The sequence below is a fragment of the Temnothorax nylanderi genome, unplaced genomic scaffold (assembly GCF_030848795.1).
Source record: "Temnothorax nylanderi isolate EJ_2023f unplaced genomic scaffold, tnyl_v1.0 TNYL_tig0023_pilon, whole genome shotgun sequence".
Taxonomy (NCBI): Eukaryota; Metazoa; Arthropoda; class Insecta; order Hymenoptera; family Formicidae; genus Temnothorax; species Temnothorax nylanderi.
Window position 1 is genome coordinate 1,273,238 of NW_027249085.1, and position 17,002 is coordinate 1,290,239.

General features: G+C 40.6%; 3 protein-coding genes across 6 annotated transcripts; 2 read left to right on the top strand and 1 right to left on the bottom strand.

Annotated features, from left to right (window-relative positions):
• The first annotated feature begins 5,843 nt into the window (after window positions 1-5,843).
• Window positions 5,844-8,813, top strand: Pus1 (Pseudouridine synthase 1). 4 transcript variants are annotated; one of them, XM_071700754.1, is made up of 7 exons: window positions 5,844-6,434; window positions 6,687-6,754; window positions 6,824-7,103; window positions 7,368-7,704; window positions 7,782-8,040; window positions 8,378-8,523; window positions 8,599-8,813. In XM_071700754.1, the coding sequence occupies exons 1-7, from the start codon at window positions 6,368-6,370 to the stop codon at window positions 8,729-8,731; spliced, it is 1,290 nt and encodes a 429-aa protein (XP_071556855.1). In that variant the 5' UTR covers window positions 5,844-6,367; the 3' UTR covers window positions 8,732-8,813. The 4 variants fall into 4 exon arrangements, with proteins under 4 accessions (XP_071556855.1, XP_071556857.1, XP_071556854.1 ...); XM_071700756.1 differs by having other exon boundaries at window positions 5,844-6,418; XM_071700753.1 differs by having other exon boundaries at window positions 6,687-7,103.
• A 169-nt stretch (window positions 8,814-8,982) lies between these two features.
• LOC139769570 (modular serine protease) lies at window positions 8,983-13,749 on the top strand. The gene is made up of 8 exons (XM_071700750.1): window positions 8,983-9,297; window positions 10,095-10,134; window positions 10,203-10,601; window positions 10,698-11,134; window positions 11,283-11,510; window positions 12,164-12,459; window positions 12,541-12,871; window positions 13,100-13,749. The coding sequence occupies exons 1-8, from the start codon at window positions 9,159-9,161 to the stop codon at window positions 13,354-13,356; spliced, it is 2,127 nt and encodes a 708-aa protein (XP_071556851.1). The 5' UTR covers window positions 8,983-9,158; the 3' UTR covers window positions 13,357-13,749.
• LOC139769572 (charged multivesicular body protein 7) lies at window positions 13,317-16,008 on the bottom strand. Its single transcript, XM_071700752.1, has 5 exons — window positions 15,818-16,008; window positions 15,267-15,718; window positions 14,308-15,085; window positions 14,033-14,225; window positions 13,317-13,973 (listed from the first exon to the last, which is right to left on the bottom strand). The coding sequence occupies exons 2-5, from the start codon at window positions 15,566-15,568 to the stop codon at window positions 13,885-13,887; spliced, it is 1,362 nt and encodes a 453-aa protein (XP_071556853.1). The 5' UTR covers window positions 15,569-15,718; window positions 15,818-16,008; the 3' UTR covers window positions 13,317-13,884.
• Window positions 16,009-17,002: the final 994 nt, after the last annotated feature.

Consider the following 17,002-nt stretch of genomic DNA (forward strand, 5'->3'; position numbering starts at 1 on the left):
CTAATTAGAAAAAAAGAAATTATTTAAAATTTTATAAAAATTTATTTTTGTAAATATTTTTTCCGGAAAATAGATAATTATATCAGTGAATCTAATTGAAAGACGAATTTAGATGCGCGTAAAATTATGTGTATTTTTTGAAACATTTATCATTTTCAGCGCCTCTTTAATTTATATCTTTCGTTTTTGTTACAGTATCATCGTAGTTACGTGGCCGAATTACTCCGCCCGTTGCGCATCGGATCGGTGAGTGACGAATTTTTTACAATAATATGGGGTAACGAATTTGTGAGACCTATATTAGATATATTTATGTATTGTATCCACATAATAGTACTATAGATAAATGCGACTTCTTACAAATTCGTTGCTCTAAAATGGATAGACTAGATCAGACTAGGCTAAATAATTAATCCTGGAGCATCATCATTATTTATCGATTTATTGTGCTTACGGGAGAATGCATCCATAAGCACATACGTTATGTCGATGCATTATTTATTAATGCATCTAATGTTATTTGTATCGCAGAACATGCGAAGTATACCAGTCGCCTGAAATTTATAGGCAATTATTTAAATTTGGCAAATATACACGGAGAAAAAAATAATGTTGTATCAACAGCCTGAGTCTAATTGGAAATAATCTTGTTAATTCAATACATTATGCTTTTGTTTTAATGAAATAAAACAAGATTATTTCCAATTAGACTAATGCTGTTGATACAACATTATTTTTTCTCTGTGTATATTTTATTGAGGACGAGCATGGCCTAGTAGACAGCGCACTGGTCTATTGAGCCAAAGGTCCCGGGTTCGATTCCCGGTAGAGCTAGAAAAATTATATTCGCTCGTTCTCCTCTTCCGGGAAGATATAATCACGACGATTTTTATTAGAACGCGATTAACATAAAATTCTTTCATTTCTTGATAATATAATTCTGTTTTACTTTCCATTGCTGCTGTGTATTAATTCTTGGACGAATACATTAATTACGCGTATCATTGTAAAATTAAAAGCAAAATTAAGTCACTTAATTAAGATTTTATTAACGATCCAACGTAGTTGTTTATTTTTTTCCGATATGATTAACGCGCGCTTATTAACGATCGCAACGATTCGTAATCAACCGCAACATTATAATCATCTACCGGCGCTGTGACACGTGGCGCGACCTCCCCCCCTGCTCGCTCGACCGTATAAATCGGCGCGTTGTCTACCGGCGGCAGTGACACGCGGCGCGACCTCCCCCCCTGCTCGCTCGACCGTATAAATCGGCGCGTTGTCTACCGGCGGCAGTGACACGCGGCGCGACCTCCCCCCCTGCTCGCTCGACCGTATAAATCGGCGCGTTGTCTACCGGCGGCAGTGACACGCGGCGCGACCTCCCCCCCTGCTCGCTCGACCGTATAAATCGGCGCGTTGTCTACCGGCGGCAGTGACACGCGGCGCGACCTCCCCCCCTGCTCGCTCGACCGTATAAATCGGCGCGTTGTCTACCGGCGGCAGTGACACGCGGCGCGACTTCCCCCCTTGCTCGCTCGACCGTATAAATCGGCGCGTTGTCTACCGGCGGCAGTGACACGCGGCGCGACTTCCCCCCTTGCTCGCTCGACCGTATAAATACGCGCGTTGTCTACCGGCGGCAGTGACACGCGGCGCGACTTCCCCCTTGCTCGCTCGACGCGGTGTTAGGGTCACTCGTGGTGGTTTTAGCCGGTAGGCTGCGGGGAAATGGCGGAACTTTAATGTTCTGCTCTCCGCAGAATCCGGCACTCCCCCCGCCCCGCCCCGGGGAAGGGGGGGTCTTCCTCCCGAAAGGGGGGTCACTGGTCACTCAAACCCCGGAAGAATGGAGGCACTCCCCGACCAGTGGTGCTCCCCGATCGGTGGCACAGCCACCGTGACTGGTTGCCACTGCTGACGGGTTGCCTCCAGGACGTCGTGGGGATTCCAGTGATGGAAGATTTCCACCACGTAAAAAGAAAAAAAAAGCTACTTAGTTAAAACGTAGGGAATAATTTTTAATTCCTTTCAGCAATTACATTTCCATTAAGCGAGAAGAGTCAAGAAACATTTTGACTATATTGCAAAAACGTTGTAAAATTGATGCAATATAGCTGAAATGCTTCTTGATTTTTCTTGCTTAAGGGATGAAGTCACACTGCATTGCCACGAGTCTCAATGTGGCTCGAGTCTGCAAAAGACATCACGCTTGAAAAAAATTAAGCGTGTAAAAAATTTTGTCTGCTAAAGACATCACGCTGATAAAGTTAAGCGTGTAATAAATCTTCCCTCCAGGGGGTGGGGGGAGTCCTCCCGGACCCTTTAGGGGCACGGGGGAGCCCTCCACTACGGGTTTTGCGCACCCGGAGTACCCGAGCACACAAGTACCGCAATCTACGGCAGCCCTACGGGTCTGTCGTGGACCGGGGAGTCCTTTTAAGGACTCGCGAGGTAAGCGGCCTCTATAAAAAGTCCGCTCGGCTGGTCGGAGCCGTGAGAGAGGAGCTTAGGCTCTCCTAACCGACCTAAGGGAAGGAAAACCCTGACAGAAAACCTCCTAAGGGTCTGCCTTCGGCGACATCACGCTTTTCTCCAGTAGTGAGCGTGTAAAAAGTAAATCCTCCTCCTGTCTGCCTTCGGCGACATCACGCTTTTCTCCAGTAGTGAGCGTGTAAAAAGTAAATCCTCCTCCTGTCTGCCTTCGGCGACATCACGCTTTTCTCCAGTAGTGAGCGTGTAAAAAGTAAATCCTCCTCCTGTCTGCCTTCGGCGACATCACGCTTTTCTCCAGTAGTGAGCGTGTAAAAAGTAAATCCTCCTCCTGTCTGCCTTCGGCGACATCACGCTTTTCTCCAGTAGTGAGCGTGTAAAAAGTAAATCCTCCTCCTGTCTGCCTTCGGCGACATCACGCTTTTCTCCAGTAGTGAGCGTGTAAAAAGTAAATCCTCCTCCTGTCTGCCTTCGGCGACATCACGCTTTTCTCCAGTAGTGAGCGTGTAAAAAGTAAATCCTCCTCCTGTCTGCCTTCGGCGACATCACGCTTTTCTCCAGTAGTGAGCGTGTAAAAAGTAAATCCTCCTCCTGTCTGCCTTCGGCGACATCACGCTTTTCTCCAGTAGTGAGCGTGTAAAAAGTAAATCCTCCTCCTGTCTGCCTTCGGCGACATCACGCTTTTCTCCAGTAGTGAGCGTGTAAAAAGTAAATCCTCCTCCTGTCTGCCTTCGGCGACATCACGCTTTTCTCCAGTAGTGAGCGTGTAAAAAGTAAATCCTCCTCCTGTCTGCCTTCGGCGACATCACGCTTTTCTCCAGTAGTGAGCGTGTAAAAAGTAAATCCTCCTCCTGTCTGCCTTCGGCGACATCACGCTTTTCTCCAGTAGTGAGCGTGTAAAAAGTAAATCCTCCTCCTGTCTGCCTTCGGCGACATCACGCTTTTCTCCAGTAGTGAGCGTGTAAAAAGTAAATCCTCCTCCTGTCTGCCTTCGGCGACATCACGCTTTTCTCCAGTAGTGAGCGTGTAAAAAGTAAATCCTCCTCCTGTCTGCCTTCGGCGACATCACGCTTTTCTCCAGTAGTGAGCGTGTAAAAAGTAAATCCTCCTCCTGTCTGCCTTCGGCGACATCACGCTTTTCTCCAGTAGTGAGCGTGTAAAAAGTAAATCCTCCTCCTGTCTGCCTTCGGCGACATCACGCTTTTCTCCAGTAGTGAGCGTGTAAAAAGTAAATCCTCCTCCTGTCTGCCTTCGGCGACATCACGCTTTTCTCCAGTAGTGAGCGTGTAAAAAGTAAATCCTCCTCCTGTCTGCCTTCGGCGACATCACGCTTTTCTCCAGTAGTGAGCGTGTAAAAATAAATCCTCCTCCTGTCTGCCTTCGGCGACATCACGCTTTTCTCCAGTAGTGAGCGTGTAAAAAATAAATCCTCCTCCTGTCTGCCTTCGGCGACATCACGCTTTTCTCCAGTAGTGAGCGTGTAAAAAATAAATCCTCCTCCTGTCTGCCTTCGGCGACATCACGCTTTTCTCCAGTAGTGAGCGTGTAAAAAATAAATCCTCCTCCTGTCTGCCTTCGGCGACATCACGCTTTTCTCAGCAGTGAGCGTGTAACAAATAAATCCTCCCCCTGTCTGCCTTCGGCGACATCACGCTTTTCTCAGCAGTGAGCGTGTAACAAATAAATCCTCCCCCTGTCTGCCTTCGGCGACATCACGCTTTTCTCAGCAGTGAGCGTGTAACAAATAAATCCTCCCCCTGTCTGCCTTCGGCGACATCACGCTTTTCTCAGCAGTGAGCGTGTAATAAATAAATCCTCTGTTAGGGTCACTCGTGGTGGTTTTAGCCGGTAGGCTGCGGGGAAATGGCGGAACTTTAATGTTCTGCTCTCCGCAGAATCCGGCACTCCCCCCGCCCCGCCCCGGGGAAGGGGGAGTCTTCCTCCCGAAAGGGGGGTCACTGGTCACTCAAACCCCGGAAGAATGGAGGCACTCCCCGACCAGTGGTGCTCCCCGATCGGTGGCACAGCCACCGTGACTGGTTGCCACTGCTGACGGGTTGCCTCCAGGACGTCGTGGGGATTCCAGTGATGGAAGATTTCCACCACGTAAAAAAAAAAAAAAAAAAAAAAGGGACCTAGTTAAAACGCAGGTAGGGAATAATTTTTAATTCCTTTCAGCAATTACATTTCCATTAAGCGAGAAAAGTCAAGAAACATTTTGACTATATTGCAAAAACGTTGTAAAATTAATGCAATATAGCTGAAATGCTTCTTGATTTTTCTTGCTTAAGGGATGAAGTCACACTGCATTGCCACGAGTCTCAATGTGGCTCGAGACTCCTATCTGACCCGGAGGTGGGGGTGGATTTTGCGGCCGGAACAGCATGAAAGAAAGTGGTGAGTGTAATTGATTTTCACGTACTATGTCACTTATGTCCAAAAATTTTCTATCTCTTCTGTCTTTACTTAATCGAATCGTTCATTTGAATGTTTCAGAAAATAACGACGCAGAAGGTGACATCGGAGCAGCGAGGTGCGGAGGACAGGTGCAACCGTGTAACATAAATTATAAAGGAATATATATCAAAACATATTCCTTTATAATACGCAGATAAGAACAGGTGACGAAGAAAAACCACCGAGATTTCTGTTCTGCGCAAATACTTGCTCGCGCTTCTTTCTTCTTAATTGCAACAATTGGTTTCTACGTTCATCTTTCCGAAGATTCTTCTCAAAATGCTTAGATGACTTTCCGATAACATTCTGTTTATCTATGCAAGAAAAAATAAGATATAAATCCTCTTTATAGCGTTTTTCACTGTCAGAGCTGGTACGCACTCAGTGCACGTTAAAGCTGTTGTACACTGATTTAATCTCTAATATTCAAAGTAAAATGCAAATATTTCGACTGATAAAATCAAGGGAACCACCATTTGATCTTTTCGCGATTTTCTGCCGATGTTAAGGCCCGTATTCATAGCCAGTTTTATAGATGTTAGCCTTAAATTGATAGAAATAAACCTTAAGTCGTAGGCAAATAAACCAATCTTCGATTACTTTAATGTGAGATAATTTTTCGGTTTTTTTCGTTTTTAAGACTAATAATAAACCAACAAACGCTAAAATTAGACCAACAATCATCAGCAAACGATTACGCATCGATTAGGCTTTTTTTTAATTAAAAATAAAATTTTTCCGGCTAACTTAAGGCTAATTTTTCTTTTTTAATTTAAACAAAAATTAAGAACCAACAAACGTTCTAATTAGGCCAACAATCACCAACAAACGACCAACAAACGATTAAAAAAAAAAAAAATTAATAAAGTCGAAGTTGACCGGCTAACTTACGGGAGGTCATATCCCCTCCAGCTGGCTAGTTCGGACACGAACCATTAGCACGGACGCAAACCATGTGCAGTTACCGAGCGAAACGACGTAGTTGAGTTGCACTTTCTCAGGCGGCGCATCGGAAAATGCGTCCCTAGTGGCGTCCCCACGAAAAAGGCCGGGATCAGCCGGGATGGCCCGATGGCCTCTCTCAGGTTTCTCTCTGCTCCACTCTGCTCCTGCAATTATGTGCTTCCACCTTATGACTTCACTCTGGCGGCACCAAGAGTACCACGTGACCATCGTTCCCCCCGCCCCCGCGCCCCCGCCCCGAGGGCCGAGGCGGCTCAAAGGCATACCGTACTGACCGTACATACAATATGTCTTCTATAGTTCAAACAGGCACGAGGAACAGACAACAGAATACAGAGGAAGTAACATCGTGCTGAATCGAAATGACATAATTTTCAACCGGACGAGAAAGAGAATTGCAAATTATTTTAACGTAGGAATTATTTATAAGATAGGAATTAAGGTGCCGCCAATGTTGTACAGGACAAGATACTGCCTCTCAAGCAAGTCCGCAATTTGTTGGGTAAGGATTCAATTAGGTAAGCACAAAATATATATTAAAGATAATACATAAACATAAACATAAACATTGATTTGTGCGAAATACATTCATTTTAGTATACAAGAAGTTCGAGAAGATCGTGGGTACTAAGATGTCTGCGTAGTCTGCGTACCTTATTCTTCTTATGAATTTAATATTAACTACGTTTCTCTCAAGCCTAATTTAGCCTAATATTATTTTATGCTATTTAATGATGATATTTAATGCTTACGTAAATTTCTTCCCTCAGAGAATATTAGTCGCAGAACCACGTCAGTTACAATGCATCCTACAACTGATTCTGAAGTAAATACTGATGTAAGTACCATGCATGGAAATAAGAGACCTATAGACGATCGCAGTGAGAATGAAGCCAAGATACAAAAGACAGAAGCAGAAACGGTACAAACGACAGAAGCAGAAATGGTACAAAGAATCAAGAGGAAAAATCACGCCATGTTATTGGGCTACGTTGGCAAAGACTATTACGGAATGCAAAGAAATCCTGGTATGAAAACTATCGAGGAAGATTTGATTAGTGCCTTACTGAAGGCAGACTTGATAACCGCAGAACAATTTGAGAATATACGTGCAATCAATTTTCAAAGAGCTGCACGTACAGACAAGGGAGTATCGGCAATTAGGCAGGTTGTGTCACTGAAGCTACGTAAGATGAATATTTTAAATATTAATTTAGTATATATCTTTTTTAAGAATTATTGAAAAACAATTTTGATTTATATTGATCATAATGTGTTTATATTTAACATATCAATTTTAATTTTACAATGCCACTTCTGTTTAAATTATTATTGTTAATAAAACTTGGTGCTATCAAGTTTAAAAACAATTAAAAGAAATGAACTTTTTATTTAAGCTATTATATGAATATTTATATTACTATGTTATAAATATCAAACTTTTTTTGCAGCGGAGAATACTGATAAGACAGTAATAAATCAGTTCTTACCTGATGTAATCCGAGTATTTGGAATAAAACGCGTAACAAAGGGTTTCAATAGCAAAAATCAATGTGACGCACGTACTTATAGATATATCATTCCTTCCTTTGCATTTGCATTAGAAGATCAGAGTTTGTTAAAACTTGGAGAGGAAGTTAACGAAGATGAGAGAATCAAACAGTTATCGGTTATTGACGGAAAGCCATACACGGATTATAGATTATCTCCAGAATCTTTAAATAGATTAAATTCGATTTTAAAACTTATGGAAGGTTCTCACAACTTTCATAACTTCACGTCAAAAGTGTAAGTCGATATCAATTTAGAAGTACGTGCTTATTCATTTGGGTATCTAAAACTGAAATACATTCTATTTCATTCAGGAAACCATTAGATCCACGTGCACGGCGCTACATAATAAGTTTCTGCTGCTCGGAGACGTTTGTCTCAAACGGTATAGAATTTGCGGTATTAGAAGTTAAAGGGCAAAGCTTCATGTTGCATCAAATTCGAAAAATGGTCGCAACTATAACCGCAGTTGCGAGAAACATGGTACCCGAGGAGACAATCAATGAAGCGTTCAAGACAATGGACAAGATGGACATACCACTTGCACCCAGCTTAGGATTGTGTCTGTGTCATGTAAGAAAATTTGATAGCGCATATTATCCTAGTATTTACGAGTATGTACCAATTCGACTCTTAGTTGGAACGTCGATTGGCCGTTGAAACAGCTAATGAGTATTTCTGCTGAACTTGTTAATAAACCTAGTCGGCGCGGACACGTGCTCGCGAAACAGCACATTTGCCTACGCACGGCTAGTTAGTGTAGTATCGGACTGCCGCGGTCATCACAGTATTTATTACAATATTAAGAAAAATCGTTGATAAAGTAGTTTATATTAAACTTGTAATCTCTTATGAGATTAATATTAAATTTTCTAAGGACAAATTATTCAAGAAATAAATATATTTACAGGTGCATTACGATAATTACAGTAAAAGATATGGCGCAGACGGTCTCCACGAAACGCTAGATTGGAAGGAGTGTGAAGAAGAAGTACAAAAGTTTCAGAAAGCATATATTTTGCAGCATATGGTGGACACAGAAATTTCAGAACAAACGTATCCTTTTTAAACACAATACCTCATGTAATAAATTTTTCCATCTATTTAAATACCTTAACTAATATTATATAGGACGTTGAAGTGGCTCGCTGGTCTTCCTTTTTATTCGTTTAGTAACAGAGATGTACTACCTGTGGAGGACGATGAAAAACAACTACCCGTTGAGAATGATGAACAACAAGAAACCGTGCATAATGTCGTTTAGGTGTAAATGTTAGGTGTAAAATACATTAGCTCAGTCTCTGTATCAAATATATTAAGAAACATTAAAGAAAGTTTTTAAATTATTATTAAAGTTTCCTTTTTGCAAGATTAATTACAAATTTCCTGCAATTACAAAGCGATTCTGTAAAACCGAAAACAGCGATGATGTCAGTGTTTTTTAATCAGATATTCTGACATAAAATGTCTATTATCTTTATCTCATAAAGTGCTTTGAACCGAATTGAAAATATGTGCGCGTGTATACGGTCATCCTCTCTCGATTTGTTTGTGGTTCAAATATTTTTGCTGTGTATAAATCGAATATGTACTTCCCCCATACTTTTTACTACAAGCGCATACGAAAATGACGCGCGTGCTTTGCCTGCGTTGGGTAATTCCAGTCTCGTGGCATCCAGTATTTCCAGTGGATGATCGCAGTGACTGGTCCAGCGCCGAGATATAAGGAGGATTGCGGATTGCAATCGCTGACATTTCGTATACGGTGTACGGTGTGCTTTACCATGCGGATTGTTCAACGGATTCCAACATTACTAATAATTGTTTACGGTAAGCAAGAAACATATTATGACGCAAACTTTGTGATAAATAAGAATCATATCACGAGATGTTGATAAAAAGTGTTGTAATTGTAACTTTATAGAAAAATTTTGTACCATAACTTTCCTTCCCGAAGATCTTTTATTTATCAATTAGATGTAGCGCAACAGAATATTAAATAGAAATAGTATATTCTTGATAAAATAGTATTTTTTGATAAGTGCTCATAAAGATATATTTAGATTTAAAAATGCAACTGGTTTCACTGGAGCCGTTAATATTACCTTACGTTCATGAAAAAATTTCTAAAAAAAAAAAAGAATTTTTTTTGTAAAACTTGTTCTTATTTATCATGCATCTGTTAGGAAAAATTTTGTATTATATATTAATTGTATATCCGTATGTTCCAAGAGATTTCCGAAGTAATCTCAACCAGTTTCAGAAACTGGTTTCATGACCTTGAACCTCAGTGCAGAAGAATCTATCTCGCTTACATGTTTACTCGTGCTGGATAGATAATAAGCGAAGAAGATACACGAATACACATAAAAGCATGTCACTACCACATTTATTAGTTTTCTTATATTACCAGTCGATGTGATCAATCAATCTATAATTGATTTCCCTATCACAAAAGATATGATCATGAAACAGGATTCTTCTACGTATATTATTGGAAAAATCTCAATTATAATTATAATAATTTGATAAATAATTTCAACTTACACAATTACTCAACACATAAAATAACGGGATAGATTTTTCTATCTGACGATTTTTCTATCTCTATTTCTTCAATTTTACAGTGTGCATTGGTTCTGGGTATACACAAACAAATAATTGCGGGTAAGTATTTACGCGTCGAAGTAATCTAATGTTCAAATAAGTATCAACTAATTTAATCATTTGGGCAGACTACAGAAATTTCGATGTCGCAATGGAGACTGTATAGCCAGCGATTTATTATGCGATGGCAAAACGGACTGCAGGGATTTATCCGACGAGACAGAGGCCGAGTGTAAAAGGCCAGAAATTTTGTGTCCTAACTACGCCTTTCGTTGTAATTATGGTGGCTGTATAGACAGAGACTTGGTGTGTAACGGCGTTCCCAACTGCGCCGACAACAGTGACGAAACGCAGCCCCAGTGCTTAAATACAACAAACGGTCAAACGGAAAGACCTGGGCGCAGATGTAGAGAGAATGAGTTTAAGTGTGACAACGGCCAGTGCATTTCTAGCACCGCTGTGTGTGACGGGACTCGAAATTGTGCGGATGGTTCTGACGAAACATCTAAATTATGCCAATCGTTACCGTGAGAATCTTTTATACATGTTTGAAGTACGATTCCTAGTTGTATATACATTGAACAACTAGTATGAGAAACAAACGTCCGCCAATTTATTTGCAGTTGTCATCCGACAGCTTTTCGTTGTGCTTATGGAGCTTGTATCGATGGTGATCTACGATGTAACAGAGTAGACGACTGCGCCGATGGCTCAGACGAGGACCAGGGATTATGTAGGACTGGATGGCCGTCAGTTTTACCGTCGGTGCGACCAACAACAGGAACTACACGATCGCCACCGACTCCTGCACCAACACGTCCTTCTGGGACACCTTCTGGCACAAACACTTGCAAAGCACCTCCGCAACCGGAAAACGGTAGCTGGAAGTTACATCGATCGCAGTGCTCAAATGGACAGGACTGTAACGTTCCAGAAGGAACGGAACTGGGATTAGGATCTTATCTCGTCTACTCTTGTGATTCGGGATATAAAATAAGAGGTTCGCGCGACGTTAGCTGCAGTATCGGGGGAAAATGGCTTAATATACCAGTTTGCACAGGTATTAAACTAGTAATTATATATTTTTAACTATTTTAAGATAAATAAATATGGATTCTTAAATATTGAATATTTCAGTCAAAGAAATTCATCATCTTCTAAACGATCAGAATTATACATGTTAATTATTGACAATGTTTGTTTGATAGCAATACTCTGCAAAGCTTTAGCCGCACCATCAATCAGATCTGAATGTCAGTACGACGATGCATGGATATCATGCAAATCTCCAGTTCCACCAAGAACAAGAGCAACATTGTCATGTGCAAACAGTTATCGATCTGAAACTAATCAACATCTACTGTCCGGACAAGGAACGCAAGTGAGATGTAAAGCGAATGGTGAATGGGAACCAGAACCTATGCGATGTGTTCCAGGTCCGCTCACGATAAATATTTACATTAATGATAATCAACTTGCGTTCCAAACCACTTTTGACAGAAACAATGCTACGTTTATTGAAGTGTTGGATGATAGAATCATTATACATACAAATGCCAATAATCCAAATTATCCGAACATAGATGTTAGAGTACCAAAGCCAAATAATGATACAGCAGCAGATGTGTCTTGGGCATGGTCTTAAGATTATAAAAAAATGATAGTACAATTATAAGTAGTAGAATTTCGAACAATATTTTTACAGTTGGCATAATAATCACACATGTCAATATCCCCATTGAGATAATTCACATACCTGTGTCATTCTGTATTACAATTTCTATTTAAGTTATGATTTGCAATTGTTTCCTAATGAACCAAAGCTTTGATGAAAGTATTAAAATATAGTTTTTAATTACGCTGTGTCTAAATTTATAATTTATTAAGTTAAGTGCACATACATACATACATATACACACATCGAATATATTTAATAAACTATTACGTGTGTGACCTCGATATATCTCAATTTCCTTTCCATCCAATTAGTCATAAAATTATCACACAATGACGCGCAATGGTTACGGTTACTGTGAATTATCTCTTCCTCTTTCTAAGACGATTTCTCCAACCGAAATGTTTGTTGTAGTATGCGGCACTCTACCTCTCGGTTATCAACCGACCGTTGTAGGCGGTTTTCGACCGAATATCACGGAATTTCCGTGGCACGCTTCGATGTATCGCGATGAACCAGGCGAGCCAAAGAAATACTTCTGTGGAGCGTCTATCATTCAAGAAAATCTCTTGATAACGGCAGCTCATTGTGTGTACGACGAGACCAATAGGCAACCGATTAATGCCAACAAAATTTATATATTAGCGGGAAACCTTTTTCGCGATTACAATAATCCCTTTCACGATCCAAATCTCATTAAAAGAAATCAGGTTTGCAAATGTATACAATGCGATGTAAAGTAATCTGTATAAAATATTGTCGATCGAAATGTTACACATACCTTCTTCCAGGTGAAACGTATTTACATCGCACGAGATTATCTAGGATTCATAGGAAATTACCTGTGGGATATCGCGGTATTAGAACTCGTCACACCATTTGTATTGTCATCCTATTTGGTTCCTGCGTGCATAGATACTTTAAGCTATGGGAGTGTATTGGAACCGGGTACTTTAGGAAAGGTAGCGGGATTTGGTAGAACCGCAACTGGTGAATCTAGCGCAGTTTTACAGGCTCTGACAGTACCTGTAATCTCAGTCAGCCAGTGCAGGTCCGCGAGCCAAAGTGTTAATACGGAACAATTTATCACCAATGATAAGTTTTGCGCAGGCTACACAAATGGTTAGTAAAAAAACATTTATGTGTGTCAAATCAGCATGACGCTATATTATTTTATTAAATTTATTAGAAATATATTTGCAAAAGATGTATGACTACTTCAATTTAAGTAAATGTTATATAAGAAAAGATGATAAGGAAAGAAAAAAAACAAATTTAAGAATGATTGTTCTATATATGCAAAGATGCGAAAAATAGAAAGATAACTTACATAAGCATTGTATGTTTCAGGTTCTTCCGTTTGTGATGGTGACAGTGGCGGCGGATTGGTCTTTAAAACCAATGATTTGTGGTATCTCCGAGGTATTGTTAGCGTTTCTCTCGGCACGATAAAAGAGGGTGGAAGTTTTCATTGTAACCACAACTTGTATTCCTTATATACAGAAATCTCCAGGCATATTTCATGGGTACAAGATGTAATTATCAAAATAGAACAAAATCAGACACATACATTATGCTCAGAACAATCTCCAATAAGATGTTCCTAAATTTATTGATAGAACAACCGATTATTATGTGCAATCACCGAAAAAAAGCATTTATCTTGTGTGCCATGTATAGTCTACATTATACTTGATAATTATCTTTATTTTTTATTGAATGCGTAATTATGTGAAGTTGCAACTCTATTAAACAATTAAAGACTTGAGAAATAATTTCTTGTACGTATGTGATAAATGAAATTAATTTCACAATTCTAGCTGCGCTTGTTATTTTATGGGTTTTAGAAATTCTCATTACTTTACAACATAAATGTAGATAGGTGACGTAAAAAATGGATGAACAGAAATAGAAATTTAGATGCCATACATACTTTCTTTAACTTTATATATGCCAAGTTGTACAAAACAGATTTAATAAAAAAAAATCTTTACACATTACGTTTATACATAATGTACATTTAAATATGTTTTTCACTATATGACACAATATCTACAATAAAACATTTTTTTAAAAATGGGAGACGAATGATTCAGTGAAATTGTTGTATAATCATATAAATTGACTATTGCAACTTACAAGCACTCGGATTCCTTTAGTGCCTTTTCTTTATTGGATGGTACAGATGGTAGTGCAGCTACATCTTTGCCGGGTGAAACTAAACCTGTATCATATATTTCATTATTTTGTATGAAATGTACTAACAAGCTCTACAATATTTACCTTCCATACGTAAGTCTTGCAAACGTTGCTTCAATTTTTCAATCTCTGGATTTGCATCAGGAACTGCGGTGGAAACTTCGACATCATCCTCATCCAACAATTCCGCTAATTCCCTTTCCAATTCGGTCTCAGAGTCTGTGTTGTTTAGTGTTTCAGATAAAACTGTATCTATCTCTTTGTTCTCCTCCAAAACCTGGTCATCGAATAACAGGTATTACTACTTGTGTTGTCACAGGTAATTGCAGGTAATACATATACCATGTACAACCACTTACCTCATTAATGTCGTCCATAATGTCTCGAACGCCATATTCCGTTAAACCATTTTGTCCCATTTTCTTCAATACATCGGACCCAGTTTTATAAGCAGATAATACAGCAGAGTTAGAATGCGCGTCTTGAATATTGGTGATGAGAACGCGCAGATTCGCAAGGGCTTGTGCGCGCTTTTCTATGGTCTTTTCCAATTCCATTTTTCTCCTTAATCGCGTTTTTGCCAGCTGACGCAACTCTTTCCCCAAGTACATCTTAGCTTCATTAATAATATTAAGCTTCTCTTGCTCCATAAGCTCTATTTCCTTGATTAGCTCATTTTCCTGTTTTATCAGTTTATACATGCCTTCTTCCACCTCTGTAATTTCATTAGCCGCTTGCACGGCGATTTTAACCAGTAATTCACCATTTGGATTGGAGCTCTTCTTAAAAGCCACCTTTTTCCTATATCTTAACCACTCGAGGGTTAATCTCACTGCACTCTCCGAAATCTGCTTCTTTATTTTGCTCTTGCAATATTCTACTATCTCCAATATCGGGAACAAAACGTTATCCTTTCTAACTTCAGCAATGGAGAGGATAACATCACCTAATTCTCGCACAATTCGCAGATGTACGTATCTGACTTCTGTGTTATTCGTCTTCTGGCCTACAACGTAATTCTTCACTTTGGAAAACGACCAGGTAATTGGTTTTTTCACAAATATGTCGATTGACCATGCTGTCCACGTTTCGCACGGTTCTTTAAAAAAGTCAGTCTCTTGAATTATCTCGTTATTTCTAGAAAATTTCACAAAATATATATAACAATACACAGCAAAATATACAACATTAAAGTATTAAACCGTAAACTATGTGCTTTATTTTTATCACAAATAATTGCCCTCGTCATAATTGATTGTCTAATATCTGACAGAAACGTTTATTATATTCAATATATTTAATAGTGTTGCGACAATACCTTAGAAGCTCCTCAATCACAGTAGCCAGACAGAGCGGCGCGCAGCCCCTTCTCTTGAAGGCTTCGTTCAAATCGACGATAGTAAAACTGCATTGCATGGTGTGTTTCAACCGCTCGTATATCAGATCGTTCCAGAACTTGTATTTAGAGATCCAATCCTGCGGGTTTGCAGATTTACTGCGAAACGGCGAAAACAACGCGCTCATTCTTTCCTCTTGATTCCAACATTCTGGCAATTTTTCTGCTGGTAGCGGCACATTGCCGACGCTCCCACCGATCATTTTACCGTCGACGTCGCTCATAATGTCAATTGAGTAAAATCTCGCAAATTAACTTAGGTTATAAAAGTATTGTCTGATCACAGCGGATGCGTTCTATTTTCACGCACGCACATTTCCCGTCGACTTTCCTCCCATCTTCGTTGACCTCGTTCCAACTAACTGAGAGAAGTGCTATAAATAGAGAAGTATATTATTTACACGATTGCAGTTAAATAAAAAGAAACGCAGAATGACTCCTCAAAATGTAACGTGCAATAATAAATAACGTACGTGTTGTTTTGCAATCTTGATGTCAATTGAATATTCGCCAGGTACTTAAATTCAGTCCAAAGATTGTCTAATCGTCTTACAAATTAAAGCACTATTTTCTTATTCAGAATTCAGATCGTTTGCAACTTCCACCAACTTCTCAATATTCATTTATTTGTTGTCAGCTGCTTCGAGATCGGAGATACTCGTGAGTGATCGGAACCAATCGGAATCAACAATGAACAGCGTGAAAGGGAAATACCGGCATTACCGGCCGACGGTGACGGGTGAAGCGCAGAACGCGGAGCAGCGTCGGCGAGTCATTTTCTTACCGGTTACGGATAAAAGCGGAATGCGTCCCGCATTTGCTGCACAAGATGGCATAGCGGGGGCTTCACGCGTGGACGTGGAGCCAAATGGCGCCATCGCGATCGATCCGCCTGTCCGCCGTCCGCCTCGAAAAGGGATAAGCGAGGAGCGAGGAACGCCCGACGCCGGCTAACGGCTAACCTTGACAGGAAGCGAGGCCTATTTTTAATTGCAGCCTTCGTCTCCTTGTCTTTGCGTCACGTATCGAGGTGCGCCGGATCGATAGTGCGCGATCCGTAACCGTAACGACGTGCGTGCGTTTTCCGCGCGCGCTTCTCTGCGCTCGAAAGGAAAACGCCAGCGTCGCTCCGTAAAAACTAGGCACGTCAGGCACACCGAAGGTAGCGAACGGAGTACGAGACGCGTGCAGGTGAAACCATCGTACCTGCCTCATGTCAAACGAAATACATAAATTTCTCGGAAATGAGAGAGAAACGACTGCGTTTTTATTCAACTTTCCTCCTCGCTTTCAGAATTCCGCCAGCCGCCTTGGCCGTTGCTCCATTGCTCCGGTCTCCGGCCGGTCAATTAGACGCCATAGCCATTCAGGCCCTCGCTCACGTATCGCGTGCCCGCGTGCGTCGATTCGGCTTTTATCTTCGATACGTGACGCTAAACCGGCTGCCCGTGGATCCTGATGTATTGTCCATGGATATATTGGACGCTAGAATATTTCTACAGTGGCGTTAACCTTGATTTTTCTCTTATAAAGAAAATACGAATGCGCGAGGGTGCTCATGACTTTGCAGGAGGAACGAAATCCGGGGGACGCCTGACGCCTTTGTTTTCGCAAAGCATGAATTAAAATATCAACGGAATATTCGACGCGCGTGGTTT

Coding starts and splice junctions, on each gene's coding strand:
- LOC139769572 (XM_071700752.1), bottom strand. CDS start 15,568: ATGAGCGACGTCGACGGTAAAATGATCGGTGGGAGCGTCGGCAATGTG. Junction 14,226..14,307: donor TTATGGACGACATTAATGAG/GTAAGTGGTTGT, acceptor TTCGATGACCAG/GTTTTGGAGGAGAACAAAGA. Junction 13,974..14,032: donor GCAAGACTTACGTATGGAAG/GTAAATATTGTA, acceptor TATATGATACAG/GTTTAGTTTCACCCGGCAAA.
- LOC139769570 (XM_071700750.1), top strand. CDS start 9,159: ATGATCGCAGTGACTGGTCCAGCGCCGAGATATAAGGAGGATTGCGGA. Junction 11,135..11,282: donor TAATATACCAGTTTGCACAG/GTATTAAACTAG, acceptor TTTGTTTGATAG/CAATACTCTGCAAAGCTTTA. Junction 12,460..12,540: donor ATCTCATTAAAAGAAATCAG/GTTTGCAAATGT, acceptor ACCTTCTTCCAG/GTGAAACGTATTTACATCGC.
- Pus1 (XM_071700753.1), top strand. CDS start 6,368: ATGTTGTACAGGACAAGATACTGCCTCTCAAGCAAGTCCGCAATTTGT. Junction 7,104..7,367: donor GGTTGTGTCACTGAAGCTAC/GTAAGATGAATA, acceptor CTTTTTTTGCAG/CGGAGAATACTGATAAGACA. Junction 8,524..8,598: donor ACAGAAATTTCAGAACAAAC/GTATCCTTTTTA, acceptor AATATTATATAG/GACGTTGAAGTGGCTCGCTG.